This window comes from Pagrus pagrus (assembly GCF_965226575.1).
Source record: "Pagrus pagrus genome assembly, chromosome: 18".
NCBI classification, from domain to species: domain Eukaryota; kingdom Metazoa; phylum Chordata; class Actinopteri; order Spariformes; family Sparidae; genus Pagrus; species Pagrus pagrus.
Window position 1 is genome coordinate 22,482,113 of NC_140202.1, and position 17,947 is coordinate 22,500,059.

Consider the following 17,947-nt stretch of genomic DNA (forward strand, 5'->3'; position numbering starts at 1 on the left):
TTGGACTCGAGCAGCAAACACACTTTAATGTGCAAAACTGGTGAAGTTACCCTTTAAAAGCGAAAGTAGGCTAACTGAAGAATACTTTTTTATTCATGACACGTGAGAAGGTGAGTGCATTCAGAAAAATATCTGTTATAAGCTTCAATCTGTGGGGGGGTCATCATTTATCTGGCCTGTGGCTATTGGTCACTTGCGTATGACGTGGTCGTTACGCGTCAACCAATAAATTAAAAGCGACTCTCCCTTTCACTCTGTTTTCGGAGAGAGAGAGAGGGAGAGAGAGAGAGGTTGAAAAGGTAGGAGTCGCGCTGCATCTTGGGTACATAACTACACGGTGATGCAGTGAGCCTGTTGTGCGGACGGGAACACCAAAGTAAAGTACACCGGGGGAGGGTCGTGTCTAACCGGGGGTCGCTTCTCGGCGAGTTACAATGCGTCTTTCACGGTGTTGAACAGTCCTCGAGGGGTTGAACGATGCACCAACTTCGCCGGTCGTCTCGCAGCGGAATGAGCCACTCTTGAGCCCCCTCGGAGGAAAAACGAGTCCCCTTTTTTTTTTTTTTTCTCCTTCTTCTTCTTCTTCTTCTTCTTGGAGGAGAGAGGGGGAGGGCGAGAGAGCGAGAATGCCGGAGCCGAGCGCCCTGCTCCCTGTTGTCGGCTTGACTGGGAAATGGTAGCGTACTGCGGGACCCGCACTTGGAAGGAACATGGTCGAGAGGAGCAGCAAATTCTTGTTGATCGTCGTCGGATCCGTGTGTTTCATGCTGATCCTCTATCAGTACGTGGCTCCCGGGGTGATCAATTTCGGCTCCCCGCACGGGTATTTCACGGAGGAGGACGAGGGGGACATCTTCCCGACTCCGGACCCCCACTACGTTAAGAAATACTACTTCCCCGTGAGGGACCTGGAGAGGACGATCGATTTCCAAATCAAAGGGGAGGACGTGATCGTGTTTTTGCACATCCAGAAGACCGGCGGGACTACCTTCGGGAGGCACCTGGTCCAGAATGTCCGCCTGGAGGTCCCCTGCGACTGCAGACCGGGCCAGAAGAAGTGTACCTGCTACCGGCCGAACCGCAAGGAGACCTGGCTCTTCTCCCGGTTCTCCACCGGCTGGAGCTGCGGCTTGCACGCCGACTGGACCGAGCTCACCAACTGTGTGCCGGGGGTCCTCAACAAGAAGGAGAACAAGCAGAAGAATCAAAGGTGAGGAAAAAACAAAGATATTTGATTTAAGGCTCAGGCAGGAGTGTGAGGTTGTGACCTGCAGGTGACACCTGGGAGCCTGTCATGACTTTCTGACACATTTTAAATTAAATGATCTGAAACTTTTAATTAGATTACTGTTTTTATTACATGTCATGTTGCTGCCACAGGAGAGGAGTCTACAATAAGGTCACTTTGAGCGTTATCTCTGCAGCAGTCTACATCAGACTGCTTACAAAACCCCCAAATTATTCACACTTTTCTTTTACGCTCTTGACAGTCCTGCTTCTTGGTTTACAAAACAGCCTCTAATGCAGGCGGTTTAATGCAGCAGCCCTCTGGAGAGGCAATTATAATGGGCCTAATCTAAGGGTGAAAATGTTTTAAAGCATCTCTTCACACAAAATATCAAAACTTTACATGAGTGCGCAGCTGTATTTGGTTTTGAATCCATGCCACACACACACACACACACACACAAAAAAGTAATAGTGACACCGCCACATGACAGAGGAGGTGATTTAAGGGTGTTGTGGCTGAATGACAGGAGCACATTCGTGGATGCTGATGGATGTAATCGGTCGGTACGTTATCCCAAATCGAAAGGCGTTGCTCCTCGTTTGCCGGGGCTGTGTTGTGGTTTCGACTAGAAGAAGAAGAAGAAGTGCAAGGATCGTGTGCATCCTCCTGAAACGCCGGGTTGATGCTAGATGCTGAGAGACAAATGTTGATTGACATTTCAACACTGCGCTGTCACAGATGCCACAGGGGTTCAACGGCGCCTTGTGACAATTGTTGATAGGTGCCGGTATCAGGGTGCCCTCCCACACAATCGCACGCTGAGATCCGGCTGAATTTATTTCTGGCGGGGGAGTGTAATACATCCAGGCAACATTTCCACTCAGTAATAATCCCTCACATTGACTGGGAGGTATCCAGACACGATGCGCATTCTTATTAAGTTATAACCCATTTTTTTTCTGCGCGCCTCCCCATTGTTGTTGCCAACATATTGCATCCCTCACCCAGACATATTGATGGCTATATCAACTTCCATTTCACTGCACCCTTGTGGTTAAAGGGTATGCTCGTTGAATGGGTTATGTGTCTTTGTATTGCCTGAGCTTATCCCTTATTTTATTTTGTCCGTGGATGATCAATAGGACAAAGGACAGAGGGGGGGGGGGGTTAGAAAAACGTGGGTATTTAAAAAGAAAGAGATATTTTTCGCCTCTCTGCCTATCTGTCTGGCAGCCAGACGCGGTGGAGATGTCAGGCCGGCTGCTCTGCTTCCCATGGCTGCTCAAACTGGGGGATCAGAGCTGCAGGCAGGGCCGGGCAGGGCTGGGCTGGGCCGGCAGGAGGGGAGGGGAGGCGGGAGGGGGGGGGACCCTGCGGGGGTTTGGCTCCGCTCTAATCCGGGTGATTATTACCGCTGGGGCACACACAAATACACACACACTAGCGCTGGTATTTGCTGCTGGCGTCAGTCCTGACTCCCGTGGTTTCCCCTGGTCAGAGGTGATAACGTGTCCGGCCATTTTGCATGGCGCGCTGAGATATCACAGTGGATGCAGGATAAACAGCCTTTCATCACTTTTGTGAGCACTGTTTCTCGTATGGGTGTGTATTTTTTTGTGTGTGTGTGTGTGTGCACCTGAAGAGGCCGCGGGAGCAGCAGAGAGAGACAGGAAGGCAGAGTGGATGAGAGAGGTGTAGGTATGCATGCATGGGTGTGAGCGCAGCACAGAGAGGATCTGTTGCCTCTGGTATAATCGACTATCCTATCACTCCTGACAGGAGGAACAAGGGACCATAAGCTTAATAGCACCCTGAAGAAAAACAATGCTGCTCCATATTACACACAGCTCAGCTTCTACAGGGAAGAGAAGTGAATCGCTACAATGAGGAACTCTGAGGGGAAACTGAAAGCACAATCTCACCCCTTCATTTTCAGTTTTGTTCCTTCCTCTGTCTGCTTTGCTTTCCCCTTTTTCGTGCTTCTGTCCGTCCTCGTCTTCCTCATGGTTTGGCTCCCTTGTATCACTGTGGTAATGCTTGTTTAGGGACATTTGTCTTGAGGGCAATAGCTGTGTGGTGCAGAGGCCAGAGAAAGTGTGAAGAAGATCATCTGTGTTTACAGAGCGGCGGTGAGGGATTTCTTGGCGCAGCGTCGTACGCATAGCTGTCAAATCAGCTGTGCGTATTGTCAGTGTGGCGGAGAATAAACAGTGCTGTAGCTCCGGCCAGTAGTGTGACAGGTTTACAGTTTTTTACCCCGTCTGACACGCAGCATACCTGCTCACTTTGTGGAGAAAAAGGGTTTGGGAGGCAGAAAGAGGTAGAAAAAAGAGGAAACAGCCCATCTACAAAATCGTTGACCTCGCAGCAGCAGCAGCAGTTCCAGCGTTGAGATTCAGTGTCTCTCTGCAGCTGTGTTCTCATCCAGCTGTCAAGTGAATTTTACACAAACGTTTCAAGCGCTGCAAAAATAAAATGTGAATTAGGACCATTTCCATCAGCTGGATTCAGGCACATAAATACGCCTCCTGAATTTTAAAAAACACACGCGAGGAAAAGAAGTCAAGAACGGACGAATAGATTCAGGAATTGAAAGTTGTAATTGACGTTTGCCGTCTTGTTGCTTAATGCTACTGTTTGATGATAAAAACAAATGTATGTGCTTCTGCTTCAGGCAGCCAAGAACAATTATTTTCATAGAAGAAGATAGCAAAAAAAAAGTGCCAATCACAAGTTTGCATGCTGACAGATTTAATTTGCTCGTTTCACCTGACTAACAGTCCAAAAGATGCACATTGTCATTATTTTTCCAAAATACATGACATAAGCAATTAATTATCTGAACTATTGAAAATTAATATTTGTAGATGATCTTATCAATTAATTAACTTATTGGCTAATGACTATGTAAGCTCGCCAGTTGGCATTTAAATGAGAGACAGTGATTTACTTGGAAAACATTTGTGAAAGTCCAGAGCTGCTATTGAACTGTTTTGTATTGATGCTGTAGCATTTTTCCAAGCCCCTATTGTCTCAGCTGTATTATTTATTGATTGCACAGACCGGTCTGCATCACTGAGTTTTGCACAGTATCTTCAGAAATGTTTCTACCTCAACAGAGCATCCAAACTTGTTATTTTTTTCCCAGACATTGAGGAAATTGGATTGAATGTGGTGGGTTTTTTTTCAACTTCAGTATATCATAAATTGTGGGATGCAAAAAAAAAAAAAAAAAGAAAAAATGCTACGATGGATTAGGCTTAGTTTGGTTTGGTGACAAATGTGTCAGCTTTAGAGGAAGGCGCATTAAGCGTGAGCGAGCGCCAAGCGGGATGAATGGTGGGTAGCGGGAGAGACAGGTCGGCCTTTGATCGGTGATGAGATGAGATCGAGATGAACAGTGGCATTCTGGGAGAAAAGAACTCGCCGAGTCAGCAGAGAGCCACTCACAGTGGATTTGTCATTTCCTACCTCTTATATCAGTTTTAATGTTCTTCACGGATCCCGTGGGACGCACCAATACACACACACACACACGCATACACACTTTTAATGAGTGCGTGAAACAAACAGACGCCGGCCCCTAATGCAGGGCCTTAGATATGGGCCTTCTAATTGGTTAAGGAGGTTCCTATCACTTTACTCAAATTAGAGCCACACTTTCAGATGGAGGATACCATCTGTCCTGTGCATGTGTGTGTGTGCCTGCTCTCATGACTGTGTGTGTGTGTGTGTCTGTTTTTAATCCTAGTGTGTCATAGAGCGTCTTAGTAAGTAAAGTGATGGGGCTAATTTTACTGCCTCTATCGCGGCCCTTCTCCAATCGCTCCCTGTTTTTTCTCTCCATCTCTTTCTCTCCCGCCTCCCCCTCATCCCCTCCGCTCGCCTCCGAAACACTTTCCCTCCCTCGCCTCCCGTCCTCTCCTCCCTCCCTCCCTCCATGATGGTGTCACTCTCTAATCAAACAGCAGGCTTGCTTTCCGCTTGCTGGCTTTATGGCCGGGGGGCTCGCTCTCTATCTCTCTCCTTCACTTTTCTTCTCCCCCCCACCACCCTCTCTTCTCTTTTCTCCTCTCTCCATCTCTGCCCCCTCGTCTTTCTCTCTCTCTCTCCTTTGCCATCTTTCCCTCCCTCTCCCTCCGAGCGTGACCACCGCATTAGAGGAAATGTCTTTTCATGGAAGATTTGCTGCAATTTCCAAAATGGCTGCTTTGCCTAATGGACAACTGCCTTGGTTCTAATGAATGATTACATGTATGAGTATGAGGGAGAGGGGACGGGGGGGGGTGGTGGCTGGAGGGGGGAGATGGAGGCGATGAAGAGTGATATGAGGAAGAGGATGAGATGAGTGTGGGACAAGAGGAGAGCTGTCAGGGAGTGATTGAAAAGATAAAGGATTGGGGGGTGAAAACGTTTAGTTTCATTGCTGGGGAGGGGGCTAGTCAATTAGCACGGTTGTCAAGCACTGGGCTTTACTGTTCTTTCAATAGGTCTGTTTCAGATTCACAGCACAAATCACTGCACTCTAAGATGGCTCTGTGTGTAAGTATGTGTGTGTGCATGGCGTGAGAGCGGATGCGCGTGCACGCGGTAGCCCAGCGTGGTGCCATCAGCGAGCCAGCCAGCCAGCACAACCCAGAATCCAGATGAACTCCAGGAAGCTGCAGTGGCAGCCCCGGCTGATTGGCATATAGTGCAACTGTGTGTTCGTCCACGTCTGTGCGGGTGTGTGCGTGCGTGCGCTCATGCGTTGCCAGGCAGGTTGGTGTTAATCCAATCAGATTAGCTAGGTTTAAGCGCTGGCGGCCAGGCGCTCCAAAGCCGGTTACGTCCGCTCATCCTGCGAATGCACCGTGTTCCAGCATTCCCAACAAACATTCCCACATCCCTCCAGCCAGTTATTCCCTGCCTGTTTGTTGGCTCAAATCGCCTTCACTTACGGGACCTAAGCCTGCTTGTCTTAGTGGAAACCAGACTCTAATTGGGTTTTACCAGTGGTGACTTAATACCAGTGCCTGTCATGTAGGACTGGGAGATATATCGGTATTTTATTGTTATCGTGATATAAGACTATGTATCATCTTAGATTCTGGATATGGTAATATCGTGATATGGGGTAGGTGTTGTCTTTTCCTGGTTTTGATGTAATTTTCTGAACTTACGAGACAGTTCTACTTTCTCTATTACTTGACTTTACCCACTTAGTCATATATCCACATTACTGATGATTAATTCTCAAATATCTCATTGTGTTGAGGTTAAAGCTCTGACATTTGATTTTTTTATATTTGATTTTAAAAGAGTTTATCTCTTCTCCCCTGTTGTTGTACATAAAGATGCTTTCTATGTTGTTTAAAAAAAACAACTTTTTGTTTATAACTCACTCAGACAATATGATGGCCGACAATTCAACACTACCTCACCCCACAAACAGCAGATAATGCAGTCAAGCGAGTGGCTCCTCAAGTGTTATTCACCGCCCTTCACAGTATAGTGAAAGGATGTCGGACAGTCACGCAATCTCTCACATAAAAGGGTGAGATATGGCCCCTATGTGTTTTCTTCTTCAGTTGCTTGAGGCGAGTGTTGACAGGCCCCTCTCAGCTACATCGCTGCCTCCACTCAACTACAAGAGTTCAACTCAGGTTCAGCCTCAGGTCACCGTAACGTGTAACCCAGCCTCACAATTCAGAGTTGAGAGACTTTAGCTCAATAGGGTATGTGGATGCCTCTGTCAGGCCTCTCGCTGCAAACTCACATAGACGGGGCTTAAGTTCAACTCCCTTTGACACCGAGCGTCTGCAGCCATTTTGCAATAGACAGTGCAAAAATGATCATTCCCACTGATCTGTAATCGAATTGCAATCGCATTAAATGTCCAAATAATCTTGTGGTTTTTAGGAGGATCCCAGCATCAACATTTTCAATTCAAACCGTCAAGGATGCAAAACTGTCCGGTCAAGTTGACTTAAGGCTGTTGCAGCCATTGATTTGACCCAGCTGTCTCACCTCAGTGAATTGTAAAGACAGGAGTGGGATCCGCATGACCGCTGCCAACTGTCTCTATTGGTGGTCTGTGAAGCCTGCAAGCCCTCATTATTGATTAGCCGTTATAGATCGGAGAGGGTTTATTTTTCATTGATTGATAAAACTTGAATGACGCCGATGTTGAGAAGAGCCTCTCCGTTCGCTCGACGGCGAGGGCAGACGAGGAGAGAAAAGCGAGAGTGATGTGTTTCTTAATCATTACACAGCCTCTGCGACTCTTTGTGTCACTCTGTCTCTTCCACCCTCTGTCGCGACTGTCAAATGTCAACACCCCCCACACACACACACACACACGCACACGCACACACACACACACACGCACACACACACACATATACACACGCACACACACACCACCACCAACATCACCATCAAAGTGATTCTGCGGCCCTGTGGACAAATAACCGTGCGACGAATGATTAGCAGACATTTCTATGGCTGGTAATGAGGGGCGCCACGCTGCAGCAGCTCCGCCAACAGGATTACCGCCTATTGATTAGCCTAGCCTAGCATTAGCCTTGATAGCTAAAAAGGGACGGGCTGATTAGTGGGCATTTCTATAGTGGTTAATGAGTGGTGCTGCAGAGTGCTATGGTATGCCGTCCATGAGAATGGGATTACAGGCTATTAATCAGACAAGAGGCTAGCTGAAGTCATTAGCCGGCCCCGCGGCAAAGTCAGTGCGTCTGTGGCTGATCCCAGTTCCTGGTTTCTAAATCCGGTTTGGCCTTGTCTGAATCGTCTGGTCTCTTGCTACATTAACGACCCCGAGTGTCTGTCTCTTCTTTTAACACCCCCTATTCTTTGATGCCACTCACTGTCTTATCCCCTCCTTCCCTTCTTCTGAGACAGAGAAGGACAGAGAGAAAGAGAGAGAGAGAGAGAGAGAGTGAGACTGCACCCTGCATCCATTAACAGCTCTGTCTTTTCATGCGCCTGAATGTGACAAGTCCAGACAGGATGTGGCCCGGGAGCTCCTCCTCGTCTCTCGGTCGGAGTGCCTCGAATTTATTCGTAAAAACAAATAAATGCATCAATTTTCTGCATTTGTGTGTCTTTGAATAAATGCATCTCCTTCATGAAGCCGATATGTGTGTGTGTGTGAGTGTGTGTGTTTGCATGAGTGTGTGAGGGAGAGATGGCCAAAGGAGGCATGTGAACGGAGAGGAGAGGCTGACAGGCGTGTTAATTGAATTGTGGGAAAAATGCAAATCCCATACTGCCTCTTTGAATTAAGGGGAGGAGTTTTTACTGATTGGGACTGTCTCCTGTTTGGGCACACACACACACACAAACACAAACACACACACACACACAGTATGCTAACTTTTACCAAATCCACAAAAAAGAGAATGAATGATGGCGTTGTGTCTGCATCCTTCCACGCCTTAACCCGTCTTGTTTCCCATCATTCCTCTCTATTTTTCTGCCCATCATGCCGGTGTCTTTTGTCTCAGTATGTGTGTGTGTGTGTGTGTGTGTGTGCGTGAGAGTCCCACCAGAAGAACTTAAGTGCTGATGCCACTCATGGAAAGACAGAGAAAGCAGAGATTCTTCGTTCTGCTACACTTGGTTTGTCTGCTTCGCTCTAGGGCAGAGCTGTAGATCACCAGAGTTGCTCCTTTTTTGAAGCTGCACACGTTCTCTGAGAGAGAGAGTGAGTGTGTGTGTTTGTCCTCTTCCTTCGTTTGTGCATTCAAGCAGAGGTTGCATGTGTCCGGGTGTTTGCCGTGTGAATCCGTGGCATGTGTGATTTTGTGTTCACAAGTCTGTGGTTGTGATTCGATGTGTGTGACTGCATCTCTGGTAAACCACAGATGAAATGCGTCTCTGTTGCTTCCACTGCCATTTCTGATCTGTTATTGCTCATGCCGATTTGTCTGACCAATGCTGGTATCATAATTTAAATCATGACCATTTTCTGTGATTCAATTTTAGGCCTTAACGGACGGTCGGGAAGTTTGTACAAAATAAGCTTCACTTATCAGCTTTCTCTGGAGCTTTTAGCTGCATCTCGCTCAAGTCAAGTTAACAAATCCTCCCAGGGTCATTTTGTGTTGCTATTACACAATTGCACACTTGGAAAAGATATTTCATTAATATGACTGACGTTATGAATTAATTTGTTAATTTTAGTAATAATAAAAGTGATTATGACTTTCAGAGGTGTCACTCTATGTCTCTCGGTGCACCTGAAATTTAGCAGTTTATTTTTAAAAAAAAATCAAATTAATCATCCTTTCTTATGCGTGAACATCTTCAGTTGAGCATAGATAGATAAGACATGAGCATGCAAAGAGAATATTATCCAGGAAGCTGACATTCGTCTACATGTTGTGGTTTGGCCAATGCATTGATACACTTTGCTACAGACTGTTGTCTTTACGTTATGCTTTCACTCATATTTTATTGCATCCCGTTAAGACATTGTTAATAATGTAATCAAAATGGCTGCTGATGTGGTCTGGTCAGGCAGGGGTTAAATAAATATGCACCTCATCCTTCGCTGAGTCAAATTTTAACAGTTAAGAAGTAGGGCAGGCCTCTCCTGTAACGGCAGTTGAGAGCAATTGAGAGAGCGAGGGAGTGTTACCCTGCTGAATAAAGGTCAGTGTTAAAGCTAATCCAGTTATACTATTCTTAGTGTCTCTTCACCTCTTTGTCTCTCCTCCTCCTCCTCTTTGGATCTGGGCCATGAGAATGTAGGTTTCACCTTTATCTCTCTCTATACTTTCTTTTTTTCCCCCCTTCACTCCCGTTCTCTCTCCCCCCGCCTCTCTCTTGTCAAAAAAAAGTTTCACTTCTTCATCGTCCTCGCCACCATCCTGTCGTTTTGGGTTCCCAGCGCGTGTCTGCTTCCTCCAGAGAGAGGAAGTGATGTGTCAGGAAGTGCTTTTATCCGCCAGTGATCTGATCTGATGTGAGATTGAGATAAGCACAGGATGAGTGTACTGTTCTCTATCTCTCTCTCTCTCTCACCCGAGGGAGCTGCAGGATGGAGAAGCCCTCTTTTTTTTATGCCTCTGAATGCTTTGTCCTCTTGTGCTCAGACAGAAATATCTGGTGGTCTTGGGTCGATTCCCAAATTACAAAGGGAATACGCGAGTGTATCTTTCAAACCTGTTCATCCCCTGAACTTCTTTGAAAAGAAAAAAAACCTGCTGTGAAACCTGATGAGAGAAGTTTAGGAAGTACTCTTGTAACCAGTTGTTCCCTCGCAATATGAAATACGACTGCCTACAGCCATGTGTTGTCTGTCAGAGTGTCTCATGAGAAAGAAACTAAACCTCCACCTGCTTCCATTTTTTAAAAATTCTTTATGTTATACTGCAGAAAATATCTATTAGATCATTTTCAGGAGCCTCCCTAAACATGCACAATACACTGCTGTGACACTTAGGAGGCTGATGCATGAAAAAGGAAAATATATCAATATTTCAGATTTTGCCCTGGGTTGTCCTAATGAGCACATAGATTGACCGTTTAGAGTTTAATAGAAAGGGAAAAGCCAGTCCCACTGAGACCAGACTTTATTTTCCGGACTCAGTGTTGTGTCTTCATTTAAAAAACCTCTGTGTGTTAAACTAGATACACATGGAGAGGCTAATGCACATTCATCAACCACTCATGAAGGTCAAACCAAGCCAAGAGGGTTTTAGATTGTCTGTCAGATTGAACAGCTAGTTTGTGGTTTCTTTCTGTATATGGTAATGTTGACATGGCAACGTTATCAACAAGGGCGCTGTCCTTCAACTAATGGATGTGCTGAAGTTCACACATACACACTTAAACACTGGAGACGCGACAGGATGCTGTTCATCATGAGTCGAAGCTCGAAACCATGTCTGCGTCGCCCACGACTGCTGCGAGACTCGAAAGTTACTGATGACCTTTTTCAAGCAAATGAAATGAGCTCTTGCTCTTGATTCTTGGAACCTTGATGTTGTCTAGAAAACCAGCCCACTTTGATTCACATTTAAGCTCAAGGTAAACCTGTTTTGTGGTTACACACGGGAACCAGCTTCTTTTTTTTTTGGTTCCAAATGTTGAAAGGATCAGAACGGTTGAAAGTTTGGTGTGCAAACCAGAATTAAACCGGTTCCATGTTGGTGGAAAAAGGTCCTACATGGGGATCTTGAGATAGATGTGCATTGGGAAACTGAAGTGCTCTTGTTCTACACTTCACTCAACCACGAAGAACATGATCTGAATGATCTATGATATGAATGAGTGTGTCAGTTTGTTTATTTGATGGTTGGTTGGTTGGTTGGTTGGTTGGTTGGTTGGTTGGTTAGTTGGTTGGTCAGCAGGACTATCCAAAAAGTGCTGAACGGATTTCCACGAAACTTGGATGGAGGATGGAGAAAAGACCACATTAACTCGAGATGCGAAGCCGAATAAATGCGTGGATCCAGGAAATATTTTCAGGTAAAAAAGTGGATCTTGTTTGGAATAAAACTAGGCGTATTTAGGTAGCTGGATCTATGAGTGAGCACAAGACCTTGGGCCTTGCACGAGGTATGCACTCTACTGATTGCCATTCTAGTTCACTTCAGAAAAATGTACGACTTTGCCATGCTCTTGTATTGTAGCAATGAAGGAAAGTAACTGCAAACTACGTCCTCGGCACTAAAGATGGCCAAACCTTTCAGGGTCGTGAGAAATCTGTCTCTTTGTAGGGGTTAGCAGACATTCTTACTGAAAACATCTTCCCCTGTGTGTTGTTTCAAGTGCCTCTTGAGACATGAAATAGATCCAGTAAGTCCATTATGAGGAACAGATCTATGAGTTTGAGGGCTTATCAGAGTCCAGAGCACTGCATAGGAGTTTATAGTACTCGGAGACTCTCAGTACTCACAGCAGTCATTTTATCTTTTGTTGCTACGATTGTGAGGTAAACATTAGAAACACGGCGCTCACATTACAAAGACAATCACCAGGAATGTACGCTTGCGTGTATTTGATTGACAGATGCAGCATCTTGCCAGATCCAGCGCATTTTGGTCCAGCAAAAGTTGAGCAAGGTTCAATTTACTTTAGATCTATGTCCTTGTTTTTCCCTATGATGGAAGGCACTGTTTGCAGAATTCCCCCTACCAAAGTACCCAAGTGCAATTAATTGAGCCTTTGGTGGATAAAGAGTGAGCATCTAGGCTGTATAAACAGTTTTGCAATGTTTGAATAATTTAGTCTTTGGGTTTTGCTCATCAAAATTGAATTTGGCTGATTATTTCCCTTTCCAATTACTAGACAAATCGAACCAAAACAATGACTATCAAACAGCCTTCTGCGTGGCTGCCTGTCAAACTGCTGCCATCTAAATTTCATATTCTCTGCAGAAAACCAGGCTCAGAGGCTGGTGTCGCTCTTAGACAGCCAAGAAATTGTTGATGATGGCTCAAAAGTCTCAAGAAATGCTCCCCCGTCACCAAAGGAGCCTTTTTTTATGCACTGTGAAGATATCCGAGATCACGGTGTGCCGAGACCAGGGTTCATACTGGTCCTGTAAATCCTTGAATTTTAGGATAAATAATAATAAGTGGTTTGTTTGAGCGTTGTGTATTGGCTCAGCCAGGTTATGTAGGATGCCAAGTCTACAAACTGGTAACACCATGATTTTTTTCTATGTTTTCCTTTAATTTGTCACCCCTTTGTAGAATTTTGGTTGTTTGTTGCACGATACAATCTGATTGAATGTGATGCAGTGAAATAATCATTTTGATTGTATGTAATTTACCACAGCTGTAAGGTTGAAAATGCTTGAGAAATGCATTGGAATATGTGTAGAAACCCTGCCAAACAATGTTTCCTAAGTAAATTGTTGATTCTTCTGTTTAATTGAAGCTTTCTTTAACTTTGACTTTTAAGTCACTGACAAACAAACCCTCACGTACACCGATCTCCTATTTGCAGACATATCCGTATTGCTTACAAAGGGGCAGTGAGAGAACAAGACTGAAGTAAAGAAAACATTTAAATTAGATGGCAAACGCATATAAACAGAGAAAAACACCAGGCTCGCAAGAATAAAAGGCTAATCATTTGCAGAAAGCAGCAGCAGACCAAAACAATGCCTGTAATGCAACAAAGGCAACAAGAAAACCACCAAAAGTGATTAAATGGTGGTGCACTGTGAGAGTAGCGTTTCAAAAAAATCCATCCCGTAAGCAATCTGTTGGCTTCTGTGTCCCGCGGGCAAAAACAAAAAGGTGAGTCGAGTGCATTTTTAAGCCCCCCTGAAAACCCGAAGACCTCCAGGACGTCCCTGTAGTCCAGAAGGCCTGTTTCAGTAAAAGATGTCGCTCTGTCCTGACTCGGGTTATTTCCCGCTTGCGTGATGCTGGCCTTTTGCATGTTGGGCGCCTCAATGCAAATACCCACGGGGCACTCATGCAAAAATGCAGACCACGCTCTCTCTCACACTCTCTTTTCTGCCACACGCATTCAGTCTCCGTCCCTCGCTGACTTTATGGATGTTCGCTGTTTGACGTTTTCCCCTCATTGAATACACCCCCCACCACCTCTTTCCCCTGTTCTCCTCTTCCTCCTCCCTTCCTTCCTTTCTCCCTTCTCCTCTCTCTCTCCCTCTCTGCCGTCTTTTGTCCGGCATCTCTTCACGCTTGACCAGCCTTGCTGTGACTCTTGACTTCAAAGAGCTACTTCATTCATCAGTCACTCATCAGAGAGAGAGGGCCATTCAGCGCCGCGCTAAAAGAGAGGGAGGGGACGAGGAGTGAGTGTATAAAAAAAAAAAGAGGGGGAACGAGTGTATGAAAGGAGGGCACGAGAGAGAAAGAGGATCCGCTCTTGACCGCGGGGAACCACGGGAGTCACAACAAAACAAAACAAAAAAAAAAGGAACACACTCCCACACAGCTACACACCCATACAAAGTCACACTCGACACTTGCACACACTCTTTTTTTGTGTTGTTTTTGTCCGTGTTGGGTGTGTTCAGATGCCGCACACATGATCCCTTCCTCTCTTTTTTTTTTTTCTCCTGTCGATCCGTCTTCTTTCTATCTCCTTCATTCCTTTCACTTGAGCCGGCAGTACAAAAGGGGATGTCGAGGCCTGTTCCTTCCCGTAATCCCTCACTGCACCTGTGACTGTGTCTGTGTGTGTGTGTGTGTGTTTCTTTTTTTCAAATCTTTTCCACACTCCAGCCACTCTCCCGTATTTCTAAAATCTCGCCTTCTGTATTTTCATCGCCTTCGTGCTCACTGACATTCTCCCTCTTTTTTTTTCCCCATTCCTCTGTATTTTGAGGTGGCTGGCAAGCTAGTTTTCAGGTCAGTGGGAATTGCTATTGCTTCCCCTCTCAGCTGGAGTCTGGCTCACACTCAACTGCACACAAACACACACATACACGCACACACAGATATGCACACTTTTTTTTCTCGTTCTCCGCCCTCTCCCGCTCTCTTTGTGCGAGTGGTTTATACGGACGTGTGGTTGTGTGGTCTTGTATACACGGTTGCCTGGCTTGTAAAGATGCACCGCTCGTAGGTGTGCCAGGTAGCTTTTCATCCGGCTTTTGTCTCTTCATTATTCCGTTGTTTATTCGTTTTTCTCCCTCAAGTAATAAGTCATAACTGAAAGTCTGTCACGCTCTGTGTGGCGCTCGCCTCGGCCTGTTTTTTTTGTTGTTGTGGTTGTTCACTTTCTATGTGAAGGAGAGAGGAGATTTCTTTTATGACTCACCTTGTTTGTGTGTGGGCATATATGTATGTAAATCTCTTCTACCCAGGATAACCTTTCCTGCTTGACAAGCCTGTTTTGATGTTTATTGCTAAAAATAATCTGGTTTTATGTAAGAGCATTTATCATGGGGTATAGATTTCAAAAGTTTATCAGATCATTTTCCTTCCACAGTAGTCTATCCACATAGCCAGAGGATGTGCTTTTGTTTTGGCAACAAAAGACTTTAGTTGGCTTTTCATCTTTGTAGAAAGTGAAAGTATACATTAACGTGCTCTCAGCTACCGCTAATAGTTTCCTCGTTAATGGGTTTTGTTGATGATTTTTCACAAAGTCGTGAAACATTTCCTACAGTCTTCAAACCTTAACTTTGTCCAACCAAACCTGAAGAAGTTTAGTTTATTGTAGGAGACCAATTATGCGTTTTTGTTTTGTTTGTTTTTTTCACTTTTTTTTTTTTAAAGTTTAACAGCCCAAAGTCCACACCAATGGGAGCTCCTCTTTCCCACAGAAAACACTGCTCCTGAAGTGCCTGAAACACCTCGTCAGCAGCCCCACACATAATCCCGTAACTTCACTATGATGTCACGTATTTGTATAATCTATGCCTATATTCACGGAAGAAGTGAAGCTAACTGGAAGCTGAAAACAGAACAGAGCCGACTGGAGACATGGTGAGCAGTACTGGCTCAGACATGCGTGAACTGACCAATCAGAGGAGACTGGGTATTCAGGAGGAAGGGCCTTAAAGAGACAGAAGCTAAAAGAGAGCATCTCAGAAATGGAGGGAATACAGAGCTGCAGCAAAGGACAGTATGAGAAAAACTGATGTGTTGGAATATTAAAACATGTAAACCTAATCTAGTAGTATCCCAAAATAAGATTATGAACCTGAAAATGCGCATAATGTTTCCTTTAACACAAAAAATGAAGAAAAGTCCTCCCAAATGAGAATAAAGCATTTAGTTTTTCAAAGTTTAATTAAATATAAATTAAGCATTCATTTCTGATGGTTATTAAAGTGTTACCTACCAGTGGAAGTGTTTAATTAGAATGCATTACACTTGAACTGGTTTCTTGTATTCTCTGAATACCGAACTCAGTTAAACTCAACCTCACTAATTAATTAAAAACCCAAATGAATCCAAAAAGGCCACTAAAAACATGTTTGGGTTGCTGCATTTTTAAACCGGAGGAGTAAAAGTAACAGAAGAGGAACTTCAGCCAGTGGGAATCCATCAAAACTTTTGGCACCGAGAATAACCGTGTCCGCAAACCACAGTGTTTGGATGTCGAGAGTCAAATACCATGTCCACACACTCACAATCTTTATAGGGCTACGCTTCACCATCCCGGACACACACACGCTGCCACGTGCCAGCGCACACCAATGGCCACGAAAAGCTTTAAGAGAGCAGGTGTGGAGACGTGCATGAGTCACGGGTCTTAATAAAGCAGAGGAGGTGAGGAAAAGTTAATGAAACACCATTATTTTTGTCATTTTGATCGCCAGAAGGAGAAAAAAGCGTGTATCTGCTTGTGTTTTAGGTGTGCAAGTGGCCGCACATACGTGGAAAAACATTTGTTTTCTTTAAGCAATCATTCGAAGAAATGAGCGTGTGAATTACGTGAGCACACTCGGTGGCAATGCGGTGAGTCAGTCGAGTTCTCGAAAGCCTGCGAGCTGAGTAATGGGGGTACCTGCCACGACATGTCTCAACAACACTCAAACACATGCGTGCACGGACACATTAAGTGTACCGCAAGAGAAAATGGAGATTTGAGGTGGAAAGTCGGAGCTTTTTTTTAAAAAAAAAAAGCGCCATGGAGGAGGGAGGTGGAAGGGAGGGATGCATGTGTTTGAGGAACTTAAAGAAAGAGGAGCTTTGACCAAACAGGTGGAGGTAAAGAGAGTAAAGAAAGAAAGATGGTGGACATAATGGAGGAAAGCTTGAGGGCAAGAAGGTGAGGGAAAGTATCTCTTCGTCTCCCCCTCCTCCCCCGCTGGAATGTTAATCAGCGTAAAGAGGTCAGCCCTTTTGGCGTTTGTGTGTGTGTGTGTGTGTGTGTTGGTGTGTGTGTGTGTTAATGTGTGTGTGTGTGTGTGTTGGGGTGAAAAGGTCGGACATGGTGTTCTGGCCTTTTGGAGCCTTGTCTGAAGTGCTTCAAGTGAACAACTGCACACAGGGGTCCATTACAATGCCCTTTACAACTTTCTTTACATCGCACTCCCCCAGCCACCAAATTCAGATAAACACTTCTTTGATTCATCAGTTTTGACGGCATTATCATGATAATGAAAGGCTGAATGAAGGGCTTCATTCGGAGACGTTAAATATCCAGTGTTGGCGGAGAGAGAAAGAAAAATGATGCATTGATAGTGCTTTTCATCTCTGTGGAACTTTTGTTTTCAAGTTATCTTCCTTTTCCTTCTGTCATTAAGTTGTGAGAGCAGCTGTCAGCTGTTTGAAGCATGGATTTATTATATTTGTAAAGCCAAACTCTAAACATTTTTACCAGGCTTTTTTTTTCTTACCACAATTGCCTGCCAGTCGGTTAACTTTGGCAGGCAAACACAGAGCGTTGTACATCGCAAAACAGCCGTGTCATGCATGGCAATGATCTAAAATATATTGTACGTTGCATGTTTTTTTATTAAAAAGGTCTGTTGGATCATATATTTACAAGGGCAGCAGCAGCCTGAGGGTTAGAAAAAAAGCATGTGCAGCGTTGACAAAAACATCATAGTTTTATCCATTATGAATTGTGCATGTTGGCACGAGTTGCATCGCATTTCGACACAGCTCTGTTCCACACTCAAATTCAAATTTCACTGCTCAAAAATAACACACAATGCATAAATGAAAGTGCACTCGTGAGACGGCGATGCTTCAGGATTTGCCAGGGTTAAATGAACTGAAGGATTTTCTCCAGCGTGTATCTTTGTTTACTGGCCAGGAGATTCTC

The 17,947-nt window shown here is 44.9% G+C and overlaps 1 protein-coding gene across 1 annotated transcript in view; it reads left to right on the forward strand.

Moving 5' to 3' along the window:
- Positions 1-320: 320 nt before the first annotated feature.
- The window catches only part of hs6st1a (heparan sulfate 6-O-sulfotransferase 1a), a 58,719-nt gene continuing 41,092 nt past the window's right edge, over positions 321-17,947 (forward strand). The window contains exon 1 of the mRNA XM_084381860.1: positions 321-1,210. Within this exon, the coding sequence (XP_084237986.1) occupies positions 711-1,210 (500 nt within the window). The 5' untranslated portion in view covers positions 321-710. The remainder of the gene's footprint in view (positions 1,211-17,947) is intronic.